Source organism: Stylophora pistillata, chromosome 7 (genome assembly GCF_964205215.1).
Source record: "Stylophora pistillata chromosome 7, jaStyPist1.2, whole genome shotgun sequence".
NCBI lineage: Eukaryota > Metazoa > Cnidaria > Anthozoa > Scleractinia > Pocilloporidae > Stylophora > Stylophora pistillata.
The window spans coordinates 31,400,957-31,427,626 of record NC_142525.1 but is presented as its reverse complement, the minus strand read 5'-3'; the positions used below and the strand labels follow the sequence as shown (position 1 = coordinate 31,427,626).

Sequence of the window (26,670 nt, the reverse complement as noted above, 5' to 3'; positions counted from 1 at the left end):
CGCTGCCATTTTTTCGGCCACATCTTAATAGAGTGATAGAAAGCGGTAGAAGGCCGCATTGAATGTTGGTTGAAACTAACTCTTGCAGTCAGAGACAGTCTTAATCAAATTATACAATATTTTCATTCTCTATAGTACAAAATGTGATAACAGTAAATTACAGTTGAGATAAAGAATTATGTAACAGCTAAGTATAGCTTAAGACGCTCTCTCGCTGATAATTTATTTTCTGGGAGACGCTAATTTTCACTAGCGGTTCTTAATTAATCGCCTGGAATAAACAATATGAGTAGAGGATGAACAATATCAAACTAACCTAGTCTACGAATAAATTCCAGTGTTTTCTGATAGCCTCTTACCGATGATTTTATCTCGGTAAAGGATTATTTGGCGCTCGCGTAGGGTTTGAATATTCCGAGTTTCCATCTGACAAGGAAAACATCTGGCTATAAACGACATTGATGAATTTGTTATGAGAAAAGTGAACTTTCAAATAGTGGCAGCTGATAGCAAATTGGTTACTGCTGCAGAGACATTCTGTACATGAAAAAAGTCACAGGAAATAAAATGAACTTTCGCAGAAGAATTTTATGCTTGCCTGATTGTGTGTAAATGATATATGTAAGCTCATATTGTGAAAGTTTGCCCGAAGACAAGTTTCAATCCATTATGTATATTTATCATTCTATATTGTCGGCGTTTGAATTGAAAAGTCGAATGTTAATCTGCGGTAATAGAGATGACTTCAAGCATAAAGAATGCAGTTTTTTTTTTTTTAATCTGAATTCGCATATTTTTATGGAAAAAGAAACATTACAGTGAAATCTGTGTCAATGGAAGTTTCGGAGAAACAGAATCTTCGATAAGAGCTTCAGTGAGTCTTTGATAAATTTTTTTCTCATTTCAATTTTGGCCCGATAGTATAAGCTTTGCTATAACGCGACTGAGTAAACGGATATTTCACTTTCGATAGGGAATTTTCGAAGCTATCTGCAAGCAATTTCTCCACGCTTCCGATAATGAATATTTATCCAGAAACTGAAACTCTTCAATTAGTGACGCCTCGTTTCGAGTCAAATTTCTTCAATGGCAAACGAGTTGTTTTGCTTTGTAATCCAGTTTTCATAAAACAGGATCTAAAAGGCTTATTTAAGTGAGCTTTGTTTCGTTTGGTAATCAATACTAAAAAAATGGTCAAACAAAAGTGCATGCTGTTCTTGATAATTTTCAATTGGGCATCTCCAGGCATAATATCATGTCTTTTTTCCCAATCTTACCTCATTGTCTGTTCCTTACACGGTACCTGTTGTATGAATTACCGAAATTTCCAACAGTATTGTTGAAAAGGTTATTGATTTATCTATGAGCGCAGAAAAAGGCGGCAAATATATATGAAAATGAAAAGCAACGACGACGAATCGTCGAAAAAAGAACCTTTTCCTTGAAATAGCAAATCAGTCTCTCTACGGAAACGCTGAAAAAGACCACAAAGTTCCTTTGTTGATATTTTAATTTCCCTGCACTGAATTTTTTGCGTGCTTTCATCCTTTTGAACAGCGATTGGCTGAGGCAGAAAGCTATCATTCATCAGCCAATGATACCACGAGAAAGCGACTACAGCCGGCCGTGTTATTGTTCCTCTGAATGACTCACGTGTATATCTGACAAATTATTGTCACTAGCAGTGACGAGTGCTAACGTACCCGACAGGAATCTTCTTGCGGGCTACCCACGTGCTTGCCGACTCAGTTCACCTGTATAAACGCAACCTCGCCGATCATATCTTCAAATTCAGAAGTGGCCACCGCAAGATGCTTTCAACTGTAAAAGGCGAACTGCCGTGAGGTGCGGTTTTGCCGACCGTGATTCAGTCCTGCAAAGTGCCAACAAGGAAACTTGAAATGGCTTTCAATGTAAAACGGAGGAATTCTACAATTCAATTTACAATCTTTGGCCAGGTTACGCGCGGCAAGATTTGAAAAATTCAGAAATATGTTGACTGGCATAGTGATTTTTGTTGCTCTCTTGTGGAGTATCAGACAGAGAGGGGAGCTTGCGAAAGCAGGTAGGTCGAAGAAATTAAAAAATTTTTTTTTTCAACCCGAGGAAATGCTCTGTCTACCACAGTGTTTGTAGAATGACACGAGAATATGTCATTACGATTTTACTCGTGCGTGAATGCCCTGAAGCAACTTTGTACAATAATCTTATTTTATTTCAGCTCTAACAACAGAAACCCATTGCTCGTATGAAAGCCGATAAAAATAGCTGTCGTTTCATGTGGTAGTTAAAAACATTGCTAGCGAACAAAGATTTTCGATTCCTTGCGGAAACCTCTGTCATTTTCTGCCGCTGAATGACTAACTGTAGAATCTTTATTTTGTTTTGATGTACATCAAATTGAAACACTCTTTTTGCATGTTTTCAAACATTGCATTAAAATGATAAATTTGGCAAAAATTCGACTAGTAAGCGCTTTACTCGAAACTGAAACAAAAAAACATCACAGCCACTTTTGAATGAAAACAACACAATATTAATGAATTTTGTAGGAACTGTCAACTATGGGATTGTTCTGTGTCTTCAAAGCCGCCCCTTAAATCTCGAGGCCAATATATTCCCCACTTTTATTTCGTGTTCTTACTCACAAAACCACAAATAATCTTTGTTTTTTTTCTCTGTTCTTATCGCTACCTTCAAATTGTAAAGCAACTTCATTCACGAGTAGAAATTTTATTTGTCTCTATTTTCTCGCTTTGCACTTATTGCGTGTATATCAAAGAATCAATTATGAAGGACTGGAGGACAAACTTATTGGGCACGTTCAGCGCCTGGTTCACGAAATACCCCCAGACAATATTTTTAGCAATATTTTTCGTTGAAGAAACGGGAGAAAAATGTCTTCGGGAGCTATTACGAGAGGAATCGTAAACAAGAACTTGTATTTCAGGCCATTAGACGGCATGTATACATCTATTTAAAAATGTGACGCTTCGGGAAAATACTAAAAATTATTTCCTGAAAATACCGTTGTCATGGAATCGTATGATTCTTGAAAAAAATTTTTGGTTCGAATTTCAAGACTGAAAATTTACCGGCGAAGGACAAAATAATTTGTAATTTTCGATGTGAATTCTTGAGGAAAAAGAGCAGAACAGTGCCGTAAAAATATAGCACATTTTCGAAGCTGTTTTTTTCTTTAAATGTTTTTGACATGTAAATAATGCGAGCATTTAAATCCACTGAGGTGCAAATATGGGTAAAGATTCAATGCCCCTCAACTTATTTAAGGTGTTTCTTAATTTATCCCATCTAGTCAAGGATGAGTTTCTGGGGTATGGCATCGCAGCTGTGTCAGTAAAAATGCGCCAAGTTTTTGTAGTTGCTTTGGGAGGGAAGATTTTCACCGATTAGCAGTGCTTTTGCATTTTATCTGTTTACCTTCGCGATGGATGGAATAATGGACGGATAAAAGTTATCTTCAATTAGAGAGAAACAGCAGGAATATACGAACGAATAGCGCAACTGCCGTGTGGTTTCTTTTTAGTAATCTAAAGAGAATTGCTCGAAGAGAAACAAAAAAAGAATTAAATTCGCCTTTTGTGTCGAGTTACCCATATTCCAGGAAGCCGTAATGTTAGCTTAGTAGTGTTCTGCAGGTGATAGTAAAGGCCTTTTTTACGCGAATAAATGCAAGCAATTTTAGTTATTTATTCAAGATCGATACCCAATCCAAACATGTCGAAATCCCTAAAAAGCTTTCATTCAAATGAAGGGCCAAGGTTGTCATATTTTCACTTTATTGTGAAGGGGAAGGTTAATTGAACTCGCGTACTGAAACATTCATTAATCCGGCTCCAGTCATTTCTCGTGAAATAACTCCGCTGAATTTTCAATTTTTTCCATGTGAAGACAGTAATTGCATAATTTTAGCGAAAAATCTAACTGTGTGGGTTTTCGAGAACATTGTTTAGGCTTTGTGTAAGGACTATCTCTTTCGCCATCATCGTTCCGGGCAAAAACAAACTTCCATGTGCAGTATTGATCGTCGGTCACATGTTAGTCTAAAAGCAAAAATATATGGTTTTAAAAATACACACAGATTGGACGTTGAAACCCTCAGTTGGTATACAATTAACGGATCGACATACATTCCCTTCTTTTCAATAAAAGAGATGTGTATTGAAGGATTAAAAACTCGTTTCGAAATGGCTCATTTTTATCAGCGTTTGATCATGCATTTCACTCATTATTCATAACATGAACCTTAACAAGCTGGTTACAAAAAATACGTACGATGAGGATCTTTAAACGTTCGGTAAAAACAGACATGAATATATTTTATCTTCAATCAAGGAATTTTTTGCCAAATGTCGTTTAATCTTGTTTGAAGTCCGACAGAAATTATTTAATCTGTCTACGATAAACATTACCATCTGCTTGAGTTTTAATCTAATTTTTGCAGAGTTGATTTCAAATGAAATCATTTCTATTAATTTTTTACGACTAAGAATTCTTTTACAGGTCTTGGGCTTCGAAAATCGATTGGTCTTTGTGCCTCGTGGCGTATTTCACAGAGTCGCATCAATGAGATGTCTGAAAGTTTGACAGAATCAGCTTTCTTACGAACTTTCTGTTCGGTAGTGGGTGAAAACCTTCACATTAGAAGTCTAAGGAGTATTTTTACGACAAAAATTACCGTCAGAATCAAAATTTATATAAAATAGTTTGACTACTATGTGGGTTTTCTCCTAGCGGTTGTAGGAGTTTTTTCGACTCGATCCTGCATGTATAACTGATAGCAAGATTGCAAACAAAACAAAAATTTCGCTGCATTCAATTTTAATAGATTATTACAACAAATTTAGCGCGAGGGAGTGAAACAGCTGTTGTGAGTATTCCAGTAATGAAACAGAGGAAGGTTTTAGTTTACTACCATTTGGATATATCAGTGTTTTGGTCAACGAAAGAAGACGGAACAAGAGTACGATTCTGTAAAATTTTCAGAATCGTTATTTAAAGTAGTGTAGCTTGTATTCATCGTGGCTGTAGGAGAAAAGCTCACGCTGAAAACCTTTCCATCTCATAAGAGACCGCAAGGAACAATGATGGCAAGTAAGGCAGCAAACCCTGGTGGTTGGTCCATGTATTATTTTTACAGCAGATGTTTTCCTTAGTGTCATTAATTTGTCCGTTTTTTAGATCTAGATCAGCAGCTAATCACACTTTGTGCCAAAAATCAAAACTGACCATCTTGCGGATAATTATTTTGAATAAAACATGTTATGCAAGTGATTTGTCATCACATCTCTTTGAGGCTGGTCTTCGATTTAAATTTCGGTTCCATATCTTGGCGAAGGACGCAAAATTCTTCGCGAACTATGACGAGTTTCAAGAAAGTTGCTCATTCCAGCGTTACTCGACAGTCGCTCGGTCACAAAGAAAGTTCCAACTTTGCAAGTTAACATTTAAGCTTTCATTGAAAGACTTTAGAACTTCCTAAGTGTTTTTAATCGAGTTATTTTAAGTATGCTTTGTTCCTGGTATCTTACATGGTCCTTTAACAAAGAAAATAAAAAAAACAAATCACATTGACCAGAAAATACCTTTCGTATGAACCAAAGTATGCAAGTCTTTTAACGACACAAACAGTCTACTTTTTTCACCAAAACCCTCGAACATTGTAAGGACTACTTTCGAATATAGTTAAAAATATATTTTGTTTCGATTTTGAAAGCATTCAAAACATACGCCATATAAAAAAAGCGTTTTCAAGGATGTATACATGTTTGCTTGTGGGGTTACGTTTTCATGTAACTTTGATTTTCAGTCGGTAGGTTATATTTCTATCGCTTCCAGTCCCCAACACACCAAAGTAAAATATATTTTCAGAACACAAGTGATAGAAGATGACAATATCACCAGCGATTATATCTTTGTGGTTGTGCTTCCATGGTATTGGAAGTCTTATCTTAGTCTTGCCTATTCCAATACACATGTATTCGTATGTACGATTTCAAGGCGAAACGTAAATTTGAAAGATGATCAATCTCAAGTCTTACTGATTATGCACTCAATGTACATTATGTTAATAGTTTGTTGTGTGTCTGGATTTTTTAAGTATACAGCCAGCATATGGTGAAAGTTCTTACTCTAGATATTTTATATTGAGCAGAAGTTACTCGGTAACATTTGTGCCTGTTTGAGCTGTAGCGATCCACCAAGTGAGATGTCATTTTTTTTTAAAAGTACCGTGATTATCGATGAAAAAGGAAAATCTATCTATGCCTCGTCTTTTCAATAATACAACTGCTTTACAACTCCGACATACGAAAGCAGAATATTCCTTGCTTCAAGTTCGAAACAAATATTTTTAATTGGACCGTCTCTTTAACATCTCGTCCGTTCCGTGACTTTTCCGTAAACACTGAACTCATCTCGGTTAATTGCAGCCCCTGCAGCCGATTCGTATCTCCTTGCTTTTAAATTTCTTAGTTTTCTCCTCACGACAACGAGGTTTGAACTTTAAGCATCGTCTGTTTGAAGCTCCAAGTCTCACTGAAGGTTTTCAAAGATCTAGACACAAGCTTTAGAGTCTATTAATATTGGTATATTAATAGTACAAGGAAGAAATCTTGTCTTGGTTCTCTGCCAGTTCAATCGTATTCAAAACGAAAGTGCTGACGCATCAAATTGCAGTCAACATCAATGCTTGTGTCAGAAATATTGTATATTACTTGCAATAAGGAGGTTTGGAGAGATTAAACAGAGGTTTAGTTTCATGATATAAAAATTAAGTTTCTCCCTTTATTCCTTGAAAACTTATAGTTATAATATCATATCTCGAAAAGGTTAAGCTAGGTTGTGGTTTCTGCTTAAAATCCATGTTCAGGTCTTGCTCAAACTTGAGCAACATGCTGAAATCATTTACCCAAAACTATGACAATTATCACATGCGGGCAATGTCTGCTTTTACCTAAAAGAAAATCAATTTAGGCAGCACTGGAGCACTTTTACAGCTGAGGTAACTTCAAGCAATTTGGACATAGAAGATATAAGTGTGATAGTTTACCAAATTGAAACACTCAAGCTAAACAAATGTCTGGGAACATTTTGGGGAAAAGAAAAAAGATCGTTCACAGAACACGCCATTAAAGTAAATGTTGTAATTTACCGTGTGAGGATGGTAGTGAGAAGTGTTATTGTCGGTGACTAACTGGTTTCGACAATCTGAGAGGAAATAAACATCAATATCAAAACAAAACTGAATGCCAACTTAGAATTTCTCTCTGGCTTCTCTTTATTTTTCTCCTTTTGCGCGCAAATATCGCAGAGAAAGCCTCGAGAACAGTACGAAGAATTAGGCCGAAGAATGCAACACCTGTGTTTTTCGTGCAACATCTAATCAATAAGTTCCAACAAATGTTATCGTTACTTTACGATGATTTCTTTCTTCAGCCTCGGCCGGCAAACTACAAGTGAGCATTACCAAGAGGTGAAACAAAACTGAAAACAAGTTACGTGTCTGTAAGGAAAAAACTTAAAATATTCCTTTTGAAAGTTGGGAAGGTTCGAAACGGATTAAATCGCACTATTTAGCCCGGGAATATCGAACCATGAAGTAAGACTCAGAACTGGCGGATAAGATTATTTAAGTCGCTTCAAAAACATTATCTGGTTATTTCACTCCAATGCTGCGTTTGTATAAAATTGAATTCCAGGTACAGTTTATCATAGAGAGCCGGATTAAGGAAAAATTTGAATATATCAGACATTAGTGTGCTATGTTAAACCATGAATAAAAATAAAGCTCCAAATAGAGAGGTTTTTGAGATGATTCATGGACTAAATGTGAGATCAGACCGAAGATAATTCTTGGCTCATTCGTTTAGTGGCTTTTTTTTTTTTTTTCAAATTCAAGAAAGCGTAGCATTGTGGGATGTTGCCGTGAAAACTTTGAAAATATTATAGGTTGAAAAATCTTTGGTCTCACTACCGGACCTGGTGTTTAAAAGAATTCTCTACTTTACTTACATCTTTGACATACAAGTTATCCGCTGTAAATCTTCGAGTTTTAATCGAGTAGATAATTATGAAACGAAAATTCAGCTTTAAGTTGGATGCTGTTATACGGAAGCCGGTGAAATCCGCTTGAGGTATTGCATCAGGTTTTGCGTTGAGAATTGCATCAGCCAAAACTCCCCGTCATTAAAAGTTGTTCTGGTCAATTGTGAGCTCTTTCGACATCTATTTCTAAACCGAGTGAAAAAAAAGATAACGTCAGTTCCTCCCGCGAAAATGTTTAAAAATATTCAGATGAAACACATAAAGCTGCATTTTTCTTGAGTCTGTCCTGATTGGAGTGAATCAGGGCACCCCACTGCCAGCAAGGGACACGAAATGAAAAACGTTATAAGCTGTAATATTTCGTTAAAAAAATGACAATGCTCCCGTGTTGCAAAAATTGCAAAAGCGTTGAAAAATTGATGTTATTTATTGGGAAAATTTTTCTGATATAAGGGACATGGTTTTATTTTGAGCATTAACCGGAATTTATGTAAAACTTTCCACCCAGCAATGTCCTGGTCACGTACGGTCCTCCTCATATCATATCAAATGTTGCAAGGCATCAACTGAATAGACATACATTTTAATTGCAATCACTTATGAACTTTACAGAAACCTTATCATATCTGCAACCGTACTCTTTTTGTCTTGATGAAATGTTTTTACACGATATGACCAACCTCATGCCATTAAAGAAAAAAAAAAAAAACATTTATCTTCAGCCATAGTAAGTAGTATAGTATTCCCTAATCAATATGGCGGCCAACATTATTTCTTGCACCCGCCCTTCTGGGTTTCACAGAGACCCCAAACAAAACTTACAATTGATTTTTTTCTTGAGAAAATGTAAACGACTCTTAAGAGTTGTATTTATCGCGTTAAATTGTCTTGAATCGTGACTTGAATTTATCAGTTACTCTTAAAGCTTGTAGTTACCGACTGTTCACATCAATCGGACTCGTCAGTAGGCTTTTGATTCGCTACTACTGTGTGCCGATTGCTTTCAAGAAAAAAAAAAAAAGATTGCTTTCAAGGACATTATTCTCTACTTATCTAATGTAACTTTTTTTGTCACATTCTGCCCAGGGGAAACTAACTAAGTGCTCTGGGTGTAAGTTGACGAAAGCTAATGTTTCAAAGTACCACACATTTAGGAAAGACATGTTAATATCAAAATTTCAAAAAGAGCACTTTGCGAGTATGCTATGTAGCGAAATATAAAATAGCCAAGTGCTTTCGATTTATTTCAGAATTTTGTGCATTTCAGGTCTTTATGGTCGATTTCCCTTGCTTTTTTTGGTGATAAACTTTGTTAATTTCAGTTGTTATGATTCTTTAAGACCAATAATAATTGAATTCAAAGCCCACGTCCTGCTGGATCAAAGGAAAGCTAATTAAAATCCTACTCACGTACACTTTAAAAACACGAAAATAAATGTTGACCTTCAGTTTGTTATCGACTGTTCTTTACCAGTCAAAACTTTATTTAAAAGACCTAGTTTGATTGGCTGCGAAATTAAAGCATTTTTTTTTTTTTTTGCAGCTGTACTACTCGTTTACTATGTTGATAATGTTATTACGATTCAGTCTAAATTAATTTTGCTTAATTTTGTACGCGAACGAAGAGCTAACAATTTGCAAACCTCATTTGTCTTAGCTAGCACTGTTCTGTTCTTGAATTAATATTACCTCAGAACGCTTTATAACGTAGAGAAAGCGTTTTCGAAATAATACACAGAAAAGAAAAGACATGTGCTTCCTTTACTAAATAATTTGAAGGAACTATAATATTATGCTTTGTTATGTAACAAGTCAGTTGAAGATTGTGAAATTCACCACGTACAAAGAACTGACACAGGCAGCCACTCACATTTCAAAGCGCTGAAAAGCGCATGAAAAATAAGGAAAAAGGAACCCTATTGGCTGCACGTCCTAACGATTTCATAATAATTTCGATTCCCTGGCGTTTTCTATGGATTGCGTGATGTTATGTTCAATTTAGACCATTTGTTTCATTTGCTTGCAAGGACCACAATGGAAACTACTGGTTCACCAGTAATTGTGTAATCCAATAAAAAGACTTTTTTTTTTTTCACATTTTGGAAAGGATGCCCTACTTTTTTCTATCTACCCACCTGCTAGCTGGGTTGTCCCCGGTGTGAACTGGAGGGGGTGGAGAGTATCTACCTTACTACATCCCTTTCAGGTGCAGTGTGGTAAAATGCCGTGGAGAGTTTCTTTACCAAAGGCGATTATGAGAATAAGTTTAGGGAAAACTTTGGGTAGAAACTTTCTCGGCGTGAAGTTAAACACAGACAGGAAAATTGTTTAATAATTAAGGACAAATCTTGTTTAAAAGGGATTTGACCACTCAGCTAAACAAATATGACAAGTTGACAACTGAAATTTGACTCTCATTCACATTTTTTCAACCTGAAAGCTTGTATTTAAAAGATTTATGTCGAAAACCATCGTATTTTTTTATTTCGAACATTACTGAATTTCAGTTCGTTTCCCTTAAAGAACATACATTTCACGATGAAAACCACCGTCTCCAACATCTTTAACTAGTCATTCACCGCAATTTTAATCTGATAGCGGAGCTTCAGCTTGCGACAAAGGCTAGCGGAGTCCCATACCCAGAAAAATATTAATCCGTGAAAAATGGTTGGGCGAACATGTATGCTCAAAGCTGTATATCTTGATGTGTGGCATAAGCAATCGGAGTTCCGCTTGTTACAGGCATGGCTAAAATTGATACTTTAATAATTACATTTCTAAAATTTAGACGACATTCCTTGGGCGTTGCGTTTCTTGGAAGAGCCAGCGGATACAGAATTTGCACACACTCGTTCAGCAATACTGAATTGTAAAGTGGAAGACAGGCCGAAGGCTACGATCACCTGGCAAATCGCTCGCACAGGTTACCCAATCAACAAGAACATCAGTGGAGTACGACACATCTTGCCGAATGGATCCTTGTACTTTCCCGCCTTTACCGAAGACAAATTTACAACATCAGTACACAACACTGACTATCAGTGTAATGCAACAAACAGTGTTGGAACGTTAATCAGCCGCGCAGCTAAGCTACGGGCAGGTAAGTGGATGAGAGGGAAAGGTGGGGCTATTCTTGGACCAAACAAAAACTGACGATAGGTCAGGCGCTAAACTCATTATATAGCAACAAGGCTACTGAACACCATAGCTTAGCTGAAGTCATATTTGTACTTAAGGCACGGAGGAGATGGGGATTAGTGTATCGTTCTTGTCATTCTATGCCAACAAAGAGTTATCGTGGACCAAGCAGGAACTAACAACCAGCCGGGTAACCACTATACTTGGGCTGCATAGCAACGCTCTTGTAGCCTGTAAAGGCTCTAGCTTTATTGAGTTAGGTTTGTGCAAATACCACTGGAGTTATGGTTCCCAATATTCAATGTATTCACTCAAATTTTCCCCCGTAGTTATAACGCAACCATTCAAGGTGTATGCACAAGACAACTTCGTTATTCGTGGAAATACAGCCGTTATAAAAAGCGTGATTCCAGAGCACGTACGTGATTATGTACGTGTTCTATCATGGCATATTAAACTTGACGTCATCACGCTGGGAGGCAAATATTCTTTGATGCCATCCGGGGATTTGGTCATTACCAACGTGGACGAAAAGGAAGCAAAGGACACGACTTATTACTATACAGCAGTGAACGTTCTGACAGGAGAAAAGTATTATAGTAACCCAGCTAAAACATTTTTAAAAGGTAAGCATAAGATGGCTTAGACCGGATGTATTGTAGTCACCTTATTGAAACTGGAACTTTTTGGCCTTTCACCTGTCAAAATGTTAATCTTTATTTATCTTGGCACATTTTAATCATTGAACTGTTTGAAGAACACTTTACTCACCATAGATAGAATTGTTAGAGAACTTTGCAGTGTCCCGAAACCAAAACGAAGTACCTCCAACAGCCAATCAGAAGCAAAAAACGAGCAGCCTTCCTAAAGGGCAGAAAAATCTGAGTGGTTGAATCTGATTGGTTGAAAAGTTGTTACGAATCTTGCTGACTAATAACAAAACAAAGTAATTTAGAACCCAGATTACGTTCACCACTCAACTGAAATATTAGCCGATGTAGTTTTATAACATAACCAAAGTAAAGCGCGCGCTCTGATTGGTCAATTTAGCGTCCCCCATTTGCCCATGGGTGTACGCTGCTGACGTGAGCAAATGCAAAGACTATTTTTCCACGCGCGCTTGTTTTTTCTGGTCGCGTAAGATTTGTTAAATAAAAGGGAACTCTTTAGCTACAATGTATCAATGTTATGTTATAAAACAAATGGTAAACACCACAGCGTACACTATTGAGTTATGGATGCACTTGGGAGGTTTGCTAAGCACTCAAGAAGCTAGAGTCGCTCTCGGCTATCGCCTCGAGCGACTCTTACGCTTCTTTCGTGCTTAGCAACCCCCCGCGTGCATCCATAACTCACTAGTGTACGCTGTGGTGTTTACCATTTGTTAAATATTTTGCTCTTTCCCCTTCACAGATCAACAAGAAACCCCTCCCAGAATACTAACCGAACCCTTCAACATTACGGTACCAGAGGGAGATACAAGTAAGTTACAGTGCGTAGCCGAAGGATTTCCTATACCTACGATAGAGGACTACAGCTGGAGGAAGGACGGGGTCGTTATTCAGATGGGACACCGCTTTTCTAGATTTGCGGGTGGAAGCCTGAAAATTGAGTCCACGCAGTTTCAAGACCAAGGATTGTACGAGTGCACTGTAAAAAATTCCAAAGGCACGGATACGTTGTATATGTATCTTACTGTGCTGGGTGAGTATAAAATAAGAGATACAGGTCTTTTAAAGCACCACTTTAGTAGAAATTTTGCAACGGTGAAGACTGTTTATTCAGTGCAAATTAGCTCATTTTCTAGTTTTTAATATTGCTTTTTCCTTTGTAAAAAGAAAACCTTACAAGGAAATCAGAGTTTTACCAGGAGACTTGCATTTTGCTTCATTTTTCAGTTCCCCTCGAATACCTTGTTCGCCCTCAAAGAAAGGTGGCGCCAGTGTTATCTTCAAATACGGGAACCAAAATGGAGTGTGATGTCACTGGACAACCAAAACCTAACATCACTTGGCTGCAGAATGGCAAAGTATTTCCCGGCGATGAACGGATAACAGTTGAGCCAAAAAAACTCGTGTTCGCTGTGATATACAGCAAAGATGTTGGTGTGTACCAGTGTATCGCGGACAATGGTCTAGAATTAGCACAGAGCAATGCTGTGCTCATTACTGGGGGTTAGTGAGATGATCTAGTGTTAATTGGTTCTTTTCTAAATCAGTACATTCCGTTTCACAAAGGTTTCCTGTAGACAGCTAAGGTGGAACTCGGAAAATCATTCAACGAACGAATGAACCAACGAACGACACGAAAAAACGACAAACGAAGAAACGAAAAGGAGAACGAACGAACTGGGCTTTTTCCGAACGTGTGATCTAATTAATTACCTTCAGTTTGGACGTTAGGTATAGGCTGTAAGGTTTAATAATGTAATAAATTACTCAATTGATCTGACAAAAAAAATTAATGCAAATATACCACACATAAGTAAAGTACTATATATTATTCGTGCTCCCGTTTAAGGTAGAACTCCATAGGAGATTCACGATTTTTCACCGTTGCTGTATGTTATCGTACTGTTTAACTTATTGACATTTCACTTACTCTTTATCAGAACGCAATCCATCAATCAGAACGAGCGCTGACCGAGTAGTTCTAAATCGTGGAGAAAGCCTCAGTATATGGTGCAAGGCCTTCAGTCAATCCAGGCCAGAAGTCACGTGGTACCTAGATAATGTGAAGTTACACGAAGGAGACGTATATTCTATGACGCGAGAACTAGAGACTGGGGGAAATAATGGAGATGAGGGCACAAAGAGCACTCTGAGGGCGGACAGAATGGACGTGAGAAGGACTGGTGAATACAAATGTGAGGCTTGCAATATCGGCAACTGTACAGCACAAGTTATCGGGGTCTTTATTGACGGTAAGTGCCGGGATCTGGCCTACTAACATACTGAATAGTCTACTTTCGAATTCAGCAAGTTCGCAGGTGTAATTTGACAGGTTCTCATTAAGTGTGAAGGAAAATATTCAGAAATGACAAGGAGAAACTTAAATATTGATTGCCTTTTAACTCGGCACTTTACCTTCTTTATTTATTTAATCACTTTCACCAGAGTGAGGTGAGGGTCGCACAATAGAGCGAGACTCCAAATTAAGTGCGCCCAATATCCCACCCATCCCACCCCAGGGGAGGACATCAATAACACAGTAATCTCGTGTGTGGGAAATTAACGTCTCCTATCCCAACCCTGCAGGAGACGGGACCTCCATTTATTCGTCCCTATCCGAGAAGACTAGAATATCTAACCATTTCTTGATGTTATAGAAGGGTAGCAAATTCTTCTCAATTATTTTAAGACCCCGAGTGTTGGTCCGGCCGGGGCTCGAACCCTCGATCTCTCGCACAACAGTCCAGCGATCTATCCATTGAGCTAACCGGGAAGCGGTTTATTTATTGTGTAAAGTTATCCGCGTATCAGCGCTAACTCGTCAAAACGTTTGTTGAAAGTTTTCGTTCAGTTTTCATGGGGAACTTAAAACTGAACTGATTTGGATAGCGTTATTTACAGAGTTCATATTGTTTTCAAAGCAATGACCGAGAATGTTCTTTGAATATTTGTTCATGTGGTTTGAAAGACTGACTTTTTTCTAAGGTACAACAAACATCACTTCATTACCACCCGTTGTTAACGCAACTGTCGGCCAATCCCTTCAGCTGCCGTGTATAGCGAAAGGTTACCCAGTCCCTACAGTCACGTGGTCTAAAGACGGCATTCGCATTCCATTTGACCATTTGCAGTCCGTATCAGATGACAATACATTTCACATCTCTAAGGTTCAAAAAGGAGACGCAGGTCGGTACAAGTGCACAGCGGTCAATAGAAATAATATCAGAGACGAGGGTTTTGTGGATGTCACTGTTTATGGTGAGTGATGAATTTGCCGTAAGTTGTGGTTTAAAGAGGTTTTTGTTTAGTTGAATTTTAAGTTGTATCAAATAAATCGAGCATGGTAAGGGAGGGGCTGTAACGTCAGGTGTGGGTTCTTATTTGATGGAGGGAACCGGAAATGTATACTTTTTCGAAACTAATTGTGCCAAACATTCAGTTTACGGAGAAATGAAAGTAGATTTATGTAATAATAATAAGCGCTCTACAATTGAAAATCCCTACTGGCAGGAGGCAGACTAGACCAGTAAGCTATTTACAGAGCGCAGCCGAGGAATTAAACTCGGGGCAACAGAACAAATCCAGTGAGTGGCAGGGTGGAGGACTCGAACCCAGGACGCCGGATTACAACTCTAGCACCCTAACCACTCGGTCACGCCGCCTCCTCGTTAATCTATTGATTATTGGTTCAAATTCAAATTTGGTAATTTTAATTTGACCAAATTGTGGACAGGGAAATAACCATGGTTAAACTCAACCCAATGTTGTTTCACAATGGGAAGGGAAGCAGTTGTATGAATCGAGGTGTACATGTAACTGCAGCTATCTAGACACTAATCGCAGATTTTCACTTATCTTTCCTAGAACTTCCGAATCCAAAAGTAGTGTCCCAAGACAAGTGGTTGGAAGGAAAAAGTGGTACTCTAGCTTGTTCATCGAACACGCATGACGGGTCATTAAATTTTCGCTGGCAGAAAGACGGAAAGGACATTGTTTCCGTGGACGATGCTGTTGCAATTCATCTGATAAACGAGCGCATGAGCATGTTGGTATTAAAACGTCTGACTGCGGCGGACTCGGGCGAGTATACGTGCGTGGCTAGTAACATAGCTGGGACAGCTAGCGCGTCTAAACAAATGGTTGTATATGGTACGTTTGCATTCGCGTACTTAGATATATTCTACCAGCTGAAAAACACATACAAAAATTGACGGAGAAGTTGTAGAGAGGCGAGTAAGCGGTCGTTTCCTTGGCCACCGTGTTCTCCCACTAAATGTTTTGTCTCGCGCCTGTTAAAATTTTCTCTGAGTTAAAATTCAAGTTGGCAGCCAAAACTTTCACTAAAAAGTACTAAACTCGTCTTAATTTAGACGTCTGTACTGAAGGCTATGTTTTATGAGGAACGCCAGGAATAGAGTTCAGTTTGTCCCATCTTCTAAAAGCAATGCTTGATGGCTGAGCCTACATTGAAAAATGACTGATACTGACGAGTCAGTTAGTATTCTGAACTCTCTCCTGGTTGGTTAAGGCCTGATGAATGGGTCGACTATGGACTTAAATTTAGCGGATGACTTGATTTTGCTTATGTGAAATAAGAGGTGGTTCAGATTTTGCAAGCTTCCTCTTTGGCACTTCAAATTAATTTGTCATTTGTAGATTGTACTTGCTCTGTTTTTAATCTTTTTCTCATATTTCTCCATTTCCTTTAGTGCCACCATCCATCCCTCAACAAAATCCAATTACTCAGCAAATCCTCAAAACATTCACGACCTACTTGACATGCGTGACATCCGGGACACCTCCTCCGCGTATTGATTGGTACAAATATGAGTCAGTTAGCGGCAAATTCGTCCCCGTCCAGATGGACAACCCTCGTTTTCGGAAAACGTTGAATGGAACTTTGGTTATAAGGGACGTGAGGGAAGAAGACGACGGAAAGTATTCCTGTGCGGCGTACAATGCAGTTTTTGATGGAAGGCCGAGTAGTCAAGTGCGACTTATAGTTCATGGTATGGAAACCTTGATAGTGAGAATAGAATTTGTCATTAAAAATACCATTTAAGACTATATAGTTTTTGACTTTTTGTAGTAGAAGTCAAACGCTTTGTCTTCTCTGGAGCGAAATTGCTCAAAATATTACAGCTTTCACTGTTTCCGCACCATACCGCGTTCCGTTCCTTTTCCTAAGTACACATTGCGGACCTATTGCCTAGTTGTGTTTGTTTATCTTGTCCAGCAGTGCCAGCCACTATTGGAACTGCGCCCGCAGACACGGTGGCTAAGGTCTTCGATGACGTCACGATAACTTGTGTGACAGTGGGGAACTTGCCGATTCAATTAACTTGGTTTAATGGAAGCAGGCAAATGACTAATAACTCCAGAGTTACAATAAAAATCTCCGAGGCAAAAGAGTATTACAGAGTTAACAGTACGCTTCATGTCCAGAAGCTGGTGCTACAGGACACCAAACAGTACTCATGCAGGGTCACAAACAGATTTGGAAGTGACACTAAGACGTTTCAAATCACTGCTCAACGTAAGAAATTGTCCAAACTTTTTTCTGAAGTTAGTTAAACTTTTCGCTTGGAAAGATGATGTTTTCCACCATGACGAGGTGAAGTACTAAACCTCTATTACAAAAAAGAGTTTTATTTTCACTCTAAGGAGGCAGTGTGGCCGAGTGGTTAGAGTGTCGGACTTGTAATCCGCCGCTCCCGGGTTCGAGTCCCACCCTGACCACTGGATCTGTTTCACGGTAGCCCCGAGTTCAGATCCTTGGCCACGCTTGTAAATAGCCAACTGGTTTGCCTCCGACCGGTTGGGGTTCTTAATGATGTTATGTTCAACTTAGACCATTTGTTTGCAAGGACCACAATGGAAACTACTGGTTCACCAGTAATTGTGTAATCCTATAAAAAGACTTTTTTTTTTTTTAAATTATATTCAATCTCGAAGACTTTGTACCAACCCTCATTTTGTTACAACGGCTCGGGGAGTCTCGGAAATTGCCTGCGTGGTTAATTAACGAAATAAAGTAAAGAAGATGGTAAATTTTGAACTCTGGCGTAGGACGTCGCTTTGTGCCGTACCCAGCAATATGCAGGACGCCTTTCACACATGAACTTAGAGATGGCCTAACTCTCAATGACTTCGCTTAGTTGGTGTACGAGTCAACTATGAAATCGGAACTCGTTGGGGCTCACATCCATACAGACATACAGACAGAGATTTCTTTGTTTCATGTCCGTAAAATGTTTCATTATCTTTTCTTACTGAGTTAATAATTTATTTGTTTCTTTGCGATGAATCATCTTTGTATGATGTTTTTCTCAACAGAGAAACCATCTACTCCCTCAACACCAGTCGTCAAGGAAACGGAAGCAACATCCATATACCTGACTTGGAGCCCAAGCTTTGATGGGAACGCACCGATCATTCGGTACATTGTGGAGTTTAAACTGAGCACGAGAGACTGGCAAGAGGGTGAAAGGAGAGTCGCAAAACATTCCACTGGTCTTCAAGTTGACGGACTGCGGCCTGCTTCTGAGTATGAACTTCGGGTATACGCCGAAAATAAGCTAGGAAAAAGTGAGGCGAGCCATTATACAACTCGCAAGACACTTGAAGCGGGTTAGTCTTATTTTGTTAATTCTAATTTGCTATTTTTTTCGGTTGAGTGATTTTTGTTGAAGATACACTATTTTAAATGCATCTGTAAGTATAGCATGCCTATCAACCTCTTCCCCAGACCCTTTTTCTCTAAACAAACAAAAGGTCGGTGGTAAGTTTTGCTGAATTTCAGTAAAATTTATGTTCCCTGTTGGTTTTCAGTAACTATTCTCTTGCAGCCTTTAAGAACTTTCTTTTCTTTTTACATCGCACATACGTATAGTAAGGTAAGCGAATAAAACAAGTAAACGTTTCGTCGACTGATAAGCAACTCTTCCACAGCTCCATCACAGGCACCAAAACTGATCAACGTCACTGCTGTTTCGTCCAAAGAGATTTACGTTGTATGGGAGGTGAGCTAGTACCTTGTAAGGGAAGGGGGAGAGGGGGGAGGGGGAGGGGGGAGGGGGGGAGGGGGGAGAGGGGGTTACGCCTCGAGGTATTTTACCTCGGTTTAGGAATCAAACAGCACAACTTCATTTGATTAGATTTAAACGGATGTGGAAATGTGTTTTTTCTTCTCGGAAAGAACTCTGCAATTTCATCGGAAACCAAGTAAATTTTTGGCCCCCTTTGACTTTGTAGTATGCAGTGACAAGTTTCGATTTATTTAAAAATGACTCCGTCGTTGGACAAACCATACTACTTTATCATTCTATTCGATTTATTTAAAAATTACTTCGTCGTTGGACAAACCATACTACTTTATCATTCTATTCGATTTATATTTTAAGGCAATCAGGGTAAACAGACCCCCTCTTCTTTATAAATGAGCCACGAATGTTGTAAAAGCGGATATTATGAAATTCTTGTTTTCCTTTTACCTTCACAGGCCCCTCCTGTTTCCAGCCGAAATGGTGTGCTCCGAGGTTACTTTGTTCTGTACAGAGAAAACAATAAGTACTATCGAAGTAAAAACTTAACAGTGAGGGGTGGGGAAAGGAGAAATTACGTCATCAGTAATCTTCATCCTTATAAGAAATACATCATAGAGATTCAGGCGTTTACCCGAGCGGGAGTGAGTCCGAGAGGAAGAGCGACGAAAGAAGTTCAAACAGATGAGGATGGTAAGCGTTTTGACTGTTTGCATGTTTGAATAATCACTTTTGTGTGATGTTTGAATTAACAAGTTAGTTGATGGTTGAATGTGGGGAACGTCATCAGAGAACCGGTTTCTGTAACAGGATTAAATCAGTGTTCAATTCAAGGATGAGACAAGTTACTCTACACAATGCCTCTTATCCACTAAGGATAAATAGATAGCCGCTATTTGTAAGAAGATCTGGAAAAAATTGTAAAATTTTGCTTCTATAGACTTCATCAAGAGAGGCTGCAGATGGCTGACGATCTCTGTCTTTCCGGCGTTACACGTGTGCGTAACTGACACGTGCACTAGCACTTCAAAAGAACTCGAGCTCTCCCTTTTTAAAATAGATTACGTACGTGATGACGCAAGCAATTTTTTCTTGACTTTATTGTTACTAGTCCCCATTGAGCCTCCTCAGTCAGTCATGATCAAAGTTCTCAGCTCGCAAAGCATGGAGGTTAAGTGGAAAGAGCCACCCAAGAACACTATAAACGGGCAGTTACGTGGTCACCGAGTGTACTACTACAGCACCAAGAGCCCAAATCAAGTGTTCAACAGAACTGTGACCAGATCCAATGGATTTAATGGACAGTGGAACGCCACTTTAACAGGACTGCGCAAGTTTACTACGTACAAGATCAGAGTGGCGGCATTTACTCGCGTAGGGACTGGTGTCAAGAGCCGTCCACGAGCTGCAACCACACTAGAGGACAGTAAGTTTGATGAAAGAATTATTTCCTTTTTTATATTTGTTCGGCTATTTGGAACCAAGTCTAAGGTAATACTCAAAAGGGCAGTTTTTATTACAGAGGAAGTATCTTACAGACAAAAAAATTAGAAAGGTGTAATTACACGATGAAACAGAAAACGACAGGGGAGTGGTACCAAATCTGAGTGATTATATGCAATGGTCACTTCAAGCGTCAATACGAACAAACTAATAGGTCTGGAATACAGACTCGCACGTAAATTACCTTTAAGATAAAAGAAGTCAAATACCGACATCTTGTGCATTTATTAAAACCTTAACTGGAGAAGCAGAGCAATGCTAACATGAGTTAACTAAGCTTGATCACAAACTTAAACTGATTGAAAGGCAACTCTGTCTTGGTTGTCGAACCTTTACAGTATAAACTCGTGACTTGTAAATTTATTTTACCACCTTGTTTCATAATCCAATTTGATCAAACTTTGCTCGACATCTAATTGAAGCCACTGTGATTTCTTACAGTCCCAGGACCTCCAAGTAATGTCCAGGCCATCCCAGTTTCCAAGCAGACAATCCGTGTATTCTGGGATCCTCCGTTAGAACCAAATGGCATTATAAGAGAGTATCTACTCTATTACAGAAAGAGTATCGCAGACTCGCTTCTCACTGACCCCACTGAATATGTGTTAAGTGGGAATATGACGTCAAAATATCTCCCTAAGTTAGAGTCTGATACCGAGTATAGTTTCTGGGTGAAAGCAAGCACTGCCATCGGAGTTGGAGGCAATTCTACGGTAGTCAGGCAAACGACGCAAGAATCAAGTAAGTGTGCATTTCCTCAGAGCTTTTGTCACCCTTGTTGAGCGGAAAACACAATCTGATAAAACAAAAATTTTTCCTCAACATTCGATTGACTGGAAAACGCAAAGCATGAATAAAAAGACTGTACTTTCGTCTCCGATTGATTTGAATACAAAGACATCCTTTTTATGAGAAAAATTCCTATTTACAGTTCCAGCCAACATCTTTAACGACGATTTACCGGTGACCCTTGCAACAAGATCAACATCCGCCATCTTAGAATGCGAAGCTTATGGTTACCCTAAGCCTTCGGTGATGTGGTACAGCAGTGGTCGTGAGCTGACAGACGTTACGAAATACCGTCAGCTGACAAACGGCTCCTTAAAGATCATTAGCGTCAGAGAAGCTGACGCCGGGCAGTATGAATGCACGGCAAGTAACAAACTGGGACGGAAAACAGTTATCAGGAAACTCAAAGTAAAAAGTAAGGGTATGACATTCGACTTTGTTTCCAGGCTTTCTCTTTTTTAATTTTCTTAGAGAGAGGAGAACTCCCTGGAACAAAAGTTCAGTTGAGTAATGATAGACATGTCCAGAAAGAATACGGATAAGCAAAAGTGATTGTTGACTCTCACATTTTCCTAGAAATGTGAAATGAATTCATGCTGGTAATGTCTTGAAAAATATTTTTCTCTCCCATCTCTCAGTAGTTAACTCGTACTCGTAGTCTCGCCATGTTTCCCTACTAGTACTGAATTGCGTTTTATGGGCCTTGTCCTCTTTCAATTTTTTCACAGTTATTTACTAAGTTTGACTAAGTTGATCTGAGGGATACTGGTTCCTGTTTTCAACTTGGATTGTCATTTTATTGTGAAAGTATTACATTCCTCCCTCGGCCTCTTTCTTGAACAAATAGACTTATGAAGTTTGATTTGCTGAGCATTATCTTGAGTGCTTTTCAGCAATTTCGCGACTAATACAAATGGCCGTAACGAGTTGCTTTAACCGTATGCTTTTATTATTCGTCTCGCCAGCGACGCCATTACCACCGAAAGTGATAGAATTCAAAATTCTCACTAATGGTACCGCTCTAAATATCACCTGGCGCGAATGGGGTGACGGAAACAGCCTCGTAACTATGTTCATTCTTGAATATAAAGTAAAGGGCGAAAAGTGGGAAGTCCAGTACATCCTAAGTAACATCAACTACTACCTGTTGTACAAAGTGGATTTCAACAAAGTGTACTACTTCAGGATCTCTGCGCTAAATGCAGTAGGAAGAGGGACTCCAAGTGCAGTGCGTAAAGTTGTATTTGGTGGTAAGTTACGTCAAGTCGGATAGGGAGATTGAAATGCTTTGTGATAGAGCAACTTTAAATTGGTTGTCGAAAGTAAAGTAGGATTGCGCTTGTTTCGCTTCGCAGCGCTCTGTGGCTGGGTTTGTTAATTAAATGCGCCATCCTTTCAACCAAACCCTCTACCGTAGCTATAATTCATGATAATTCTCGTTCTCCCGCGCCTGCGCCTTAAGTTAATTGCATGTAATTCCTCAATATCTCATCTGCTCCTCATAATTTTTAGCTCTGATTGGCTGCTGTAATGTCTTTGGTTTTGTACTTACGACACTCACTCGAAAAGCGCTAAAAAAAAGAGAATTGATCTGATCAAATCGTAACCTTAGATTTAAGACTTAAGCTCAAAAATTCCCAGAGGTGATATCCCTGGGGTAAAGAGTGAGTATAGGGGAATCCTTGTTTACAATATTTGCCTCATTAGCATAAGCAATTCAGTTTCTGATGGAGCTAAAAATAAATCAGTTCTGAATATCGAAAGGTCAAAGTACGATTAACTCGGCCAATGAATACGAGCCCGATGCATTGAATACTTTTTGTGCAACACGGGTTTAAAAACTCAAAATTTTACATAGAATGTGTGAGCTCATTAGCGCTTTTGTCACCCAGAAATTTTGCAGTTTTTGATGGACTATTTCTCCTTGAATATTACACCCAAAGAGCTAAAAATTTCACCATGTACTAAGGTTTTCTAGCTCTTTAGCTGCCTGAAGTCAATTTGTATCTAACATGCTTCCTTCTTTACGCAAAGCCGTATGCAAATGAGCAAAAATGTAAACAATGACGTCAGCATGAATTCGCCTATAGGTCAGGTGATGTCAGCCAGACTTAGGTAACTGTAATAGTTATTGGGATTTTCATTAAATAGATAGAAACACACCTATTGTCACTTTGGAGAAAGTGGGAGACGTTGAAGCAGCAGCCCCCAAAAGAACTCCGTTTTATCGCAATCGCGCGTTCTTTGGAGTTTTGATCGGTGTCGCAGCACTCATTGTTGTCGTCATTGTGTGTTTATTGCTGGTCGCCTTTAGAGGAGGACGCATTGATCTCGACAAATTTCACGGTAATGGTGCAGACAGATTCTTGAATTCATTCTTAAGAGCTGCTTTTCTTTTGGTCAGCAGCAAGGTTCGAAGGCTCCTAACGGATTTTTTTTATTTGTCTTCCCTGCCAATCGTGTAAAGTTTTGATTGACACAGGAGCCACTGCCACCCCTTCCATAAGACTAACGAGGGCTCTGGAACGAGAATGTCACATATTTCTCTAAGTCTAGATCCCCTTGTATCAATTTCGTTCCTCCTTTACTAGGATTTTAGGAACGATGTCATTCATACATAAACTGTCTAAACTGAGTTAAAGATTACCGTGACCTTTCAACGCGAGGGGCTCCATTTAGGCTTGGCAAAACCTTGAAGTGGATTTTATCACTGGAAAAAATAGTATTAGTTACATGGTCTTGGTTCTCTTTTTATTAGTTTCTTATCATTTCACTGAAAAGTTGATATTTCATTTTAATCTCCTAGACTGGAGGAAATACTGGAAAGGGAAAATATTTCGCGAGCAACTTCCGGTCGACCAGGAGGATTACGATCAGAGCTCGAGGTAAGTACAACTCCGTTAACCTAACTCTTGTTTTTATTCACTACATATTTCTTTGAAGCTGTGAACTTGCACGAATAGATAATACCGCAAATAGCGAGCGCCATAGGGCAGAAAACAAGTTTAAGTTCCTTCAAATAATTTAAACCCCTCTGTATCATTCTTTTTCAGGCGAAGTAACCCTGACCAGTCAGAAGGCAGTCCTGCGACTAATGGTAACATGGCAGATTCCTCTTCTTCCTTAGACCCAACACGGTCCACGCACGGCTCTGAGATCAGTCTCCCAACTAGCATGCTCCGCAATCATTTTGCTCAAGAGACTATACTGGAGGAGGATTACCCACCCCCTCCCCCTCCGTATCACCCGGGGACAACAGGTCAGGCTCCACCATATGAAGGAAGCTTCAGTGACACTTCTTCAGAGGGAAACTTTAATAATCCAGTTTATCACCGACCTATTCTCCATGACACTGATTCAGCCGCTCGCGCGCGACGTTTTGCCGATGCAAGCGATCATAGCGTGTATCCCACTTTCTACACCACGCAGAGATCGCTGAACGGAACTCCAGGCATCGGGGTCTTAGGATTCCGCGGACATGCTGACGGGGGGTCTGAACTCGATACAACCAGCATATCACGGACAATGGAGTCTAATATTGACCTGCGACACTCAGCAGGGGCGAGTAGATTAAGTAAAAGTAAAAGCCGCGGGCAAAGCCAGGAACTGGTTCATCCGGTTTATTCTCAAAGCCCGGCGTCCGGGGGACCGCGATCACGTGACTCGGGCTTAGGCCCATCACGGAATGAACTTCGCCGAACAAGCGTTAATTCTAAACGTGGCTCTAGTCAAGTGACGCCGGTATTGCGACCGATGCCAACACCCCAGCGGCGGGAGTCTGGGTCATCAAAAGAACTCAGCCCCTACCACAGAGGCTATGACAGAAGCTTAGGATCGCGTGACCCTCGCGCTTATGATTCGGCTTCTTCGGAGTACAGCTCGTCACGTGACGAACTTATATCCGCGCTTGAGTTTGGAAAAAGACATAACCTAGATCAGTATTATGGGATACCAACTTTGGAAACTACATCGATATCTTCAAATACAACGAACAGTAGCGATCAAGACGGAATATGCAAGTTTACAGCCAGCCCCAGGCCTCTAGGGGACGGTTGTTATGCACCTACTCCAGTTCACGCTCCTCCGTTTCACCCGAGATCAAAATCACGCGGAAATGAGAATTACATTTATGTCCTCGATCCACGGCGACGCGGCGCTGAACGAAATACGGCTGCTCAGCCTAATAGTTCGATGGTTTGACGTTCGCATGGAAGCCGTCGTCAGATTTTGATCAGTTTTTTTTATATCAAAATGGCGTCGAGAGTTTGAATGAACTGCAGCATTCAGATTAAACGATCTGTTTAAGGTACATACTCCAGATTTTGGATCAAAACTTCCATACAGGGAAAAACATTTTCTTTTGTTTGGCTGATAAAAAATATGAACATCGTCGACACACAGTCCAGTAGTGTAAAATAGTTGGGACTTCGATTGAGGGTGATATCGAGAAAAAAAATTTAGAAAGATAAAAAAATTCATCTGATGGAGAAATGCTTCTTTCAAAGAACACGCTGGAAATCACAACTGATAAGTTCTCATCTGCTGTCTCCTAACTATTCTTTGATCGCCATTTTTCTCTTATTCAAATTTCCTTATCAGAACGTCAACAGACTTAGACAACAAAATCGAACCTGAGATGAGTTTCATAGAAAAGAGAAATTAAACCATGGATTTCAAATTGAGTAAAATATTCAAAATAACAATGTACAGAAATCCAATATAATTAAGTAATGAACATTCACAGTGGTATTGTAAATATGTAAGTTGGACAGTAGAGGAAGCTAAGAAAATTATATGTATGTCTAAGAAAGTTAGACAAGTTATGTAAAGAATATATAAAGCAACTTGGTTATGATTAGACTCTTGGACCGAACCCTTGATGGAATTTTAAAACCAAGTGAGAATGAAATTAAATGATAGAATGGAGACATTGGGATCGTCTTTCCTTTTCGCAATTTTTGGCGGGTCTATAGTCAGCGAGGTTTACTCGTGTATCGTGGAACAAGTATTGAAAAAAGAACACAAAGAAAAGAAATAAAATGAAGAGAAAGCGGACTTTATAATGAGAACAGACGCATTAAGAGAGAGAAAGGGCATCCCTCTCCCGGACAATTTTGAAAATTAGGTCTTCGGAGGCACGATTTCCAGTATTTTGAGGGATGATTGTTGATTGTTTTATACCACTTAAACTATATCTGTTTTGAATTATTTTACACGAGTACTACCACTGTGGAAACCAATTAAGAAAATAAAACACAAGTTGCAGTTGTGTAATTGTTCTCGCTCTGTGCTTTAAAAATTCACGCTAGGAAAAATAAAGACTTTTCTATCATTTTTTGCCCCTTTTATGTCTCTTTTTTTTCTTTCTTTTCTTTTAAAGCAAATGCACAGTGTCTGATTCGTATTTTTTGGAGATTTTTGGTTTATGGGGTTCGACCGAATCATCCGAACTACTCTTG

The 26,670-nt window shown here is 39.2% G+C and overlaps 1 protein-coding gene across 5 annotated transcripts; it reads left to right on the top strand.

Moving 5' to 3' along the window:
* The first annotated feature begins 1,562 nt into the window (after positions 1 to 1,562).
* On the top strand, positions 1,563 to 26,543 carry LOC111331858 (cell adhesion molecule DSCAML1). 5 transcript variants are annotated; one of them, XM_022937068.2, is made up of 20 exons: positions 1,563 to 2,065; positions 10,856 to 11,167; positions 11,535 to 11,831; positions 12,619 to 12,909; positions 13,104 to 13,379; positions 13,817 to 14,128; positions 14,862 to 15,134; positions 15,741 to 16,025; positions 16,586 to 16,885; positions 17,116 to 17,412; positions 18,213 to 18,506; positions 18,828 to 18,898; positions 19,378 to 19,612; positions 20,031 to 20,345; positions 20,864 to 21,163; positions 21,354 to 21,626; positions 22,177 to 22,461; positions 23,363 to 23,557; positions 24,018 to 24,096; positions 24,265 to 26,543. In XM_022937068.2, the coding sequence occupies exons 1-20, from the start codon at positions 1,993 to 1,995 to the stop codon at positions 25,409 to 25,411; spliced, it is 5,910 nt and encodes a 1,969-aa protein (XP_022792803.2). In that variant the 5' UTR covers positions 1,563 to 1,992; the 3' UTR covers positions 25,412 to 26,543. The 5 variants fall into 5 exon arrangements, with proteins under 5 accessions (XP_022792803.2, XP_088583004.1, XP_088583003.1 ...); XM_088726876.1 differs by having other exon boundaries at positions 1,663 to 2,065; positions 17,113 to 17,412; positions 24,018 to 24,090; XM_022937059.2 differs by having other exon boundaries at positions 1,664 to 2,065; positions 17,113 to 17,412.
* Positions 26,544 to 26,670: the final 127 nt, after the last annotated feature.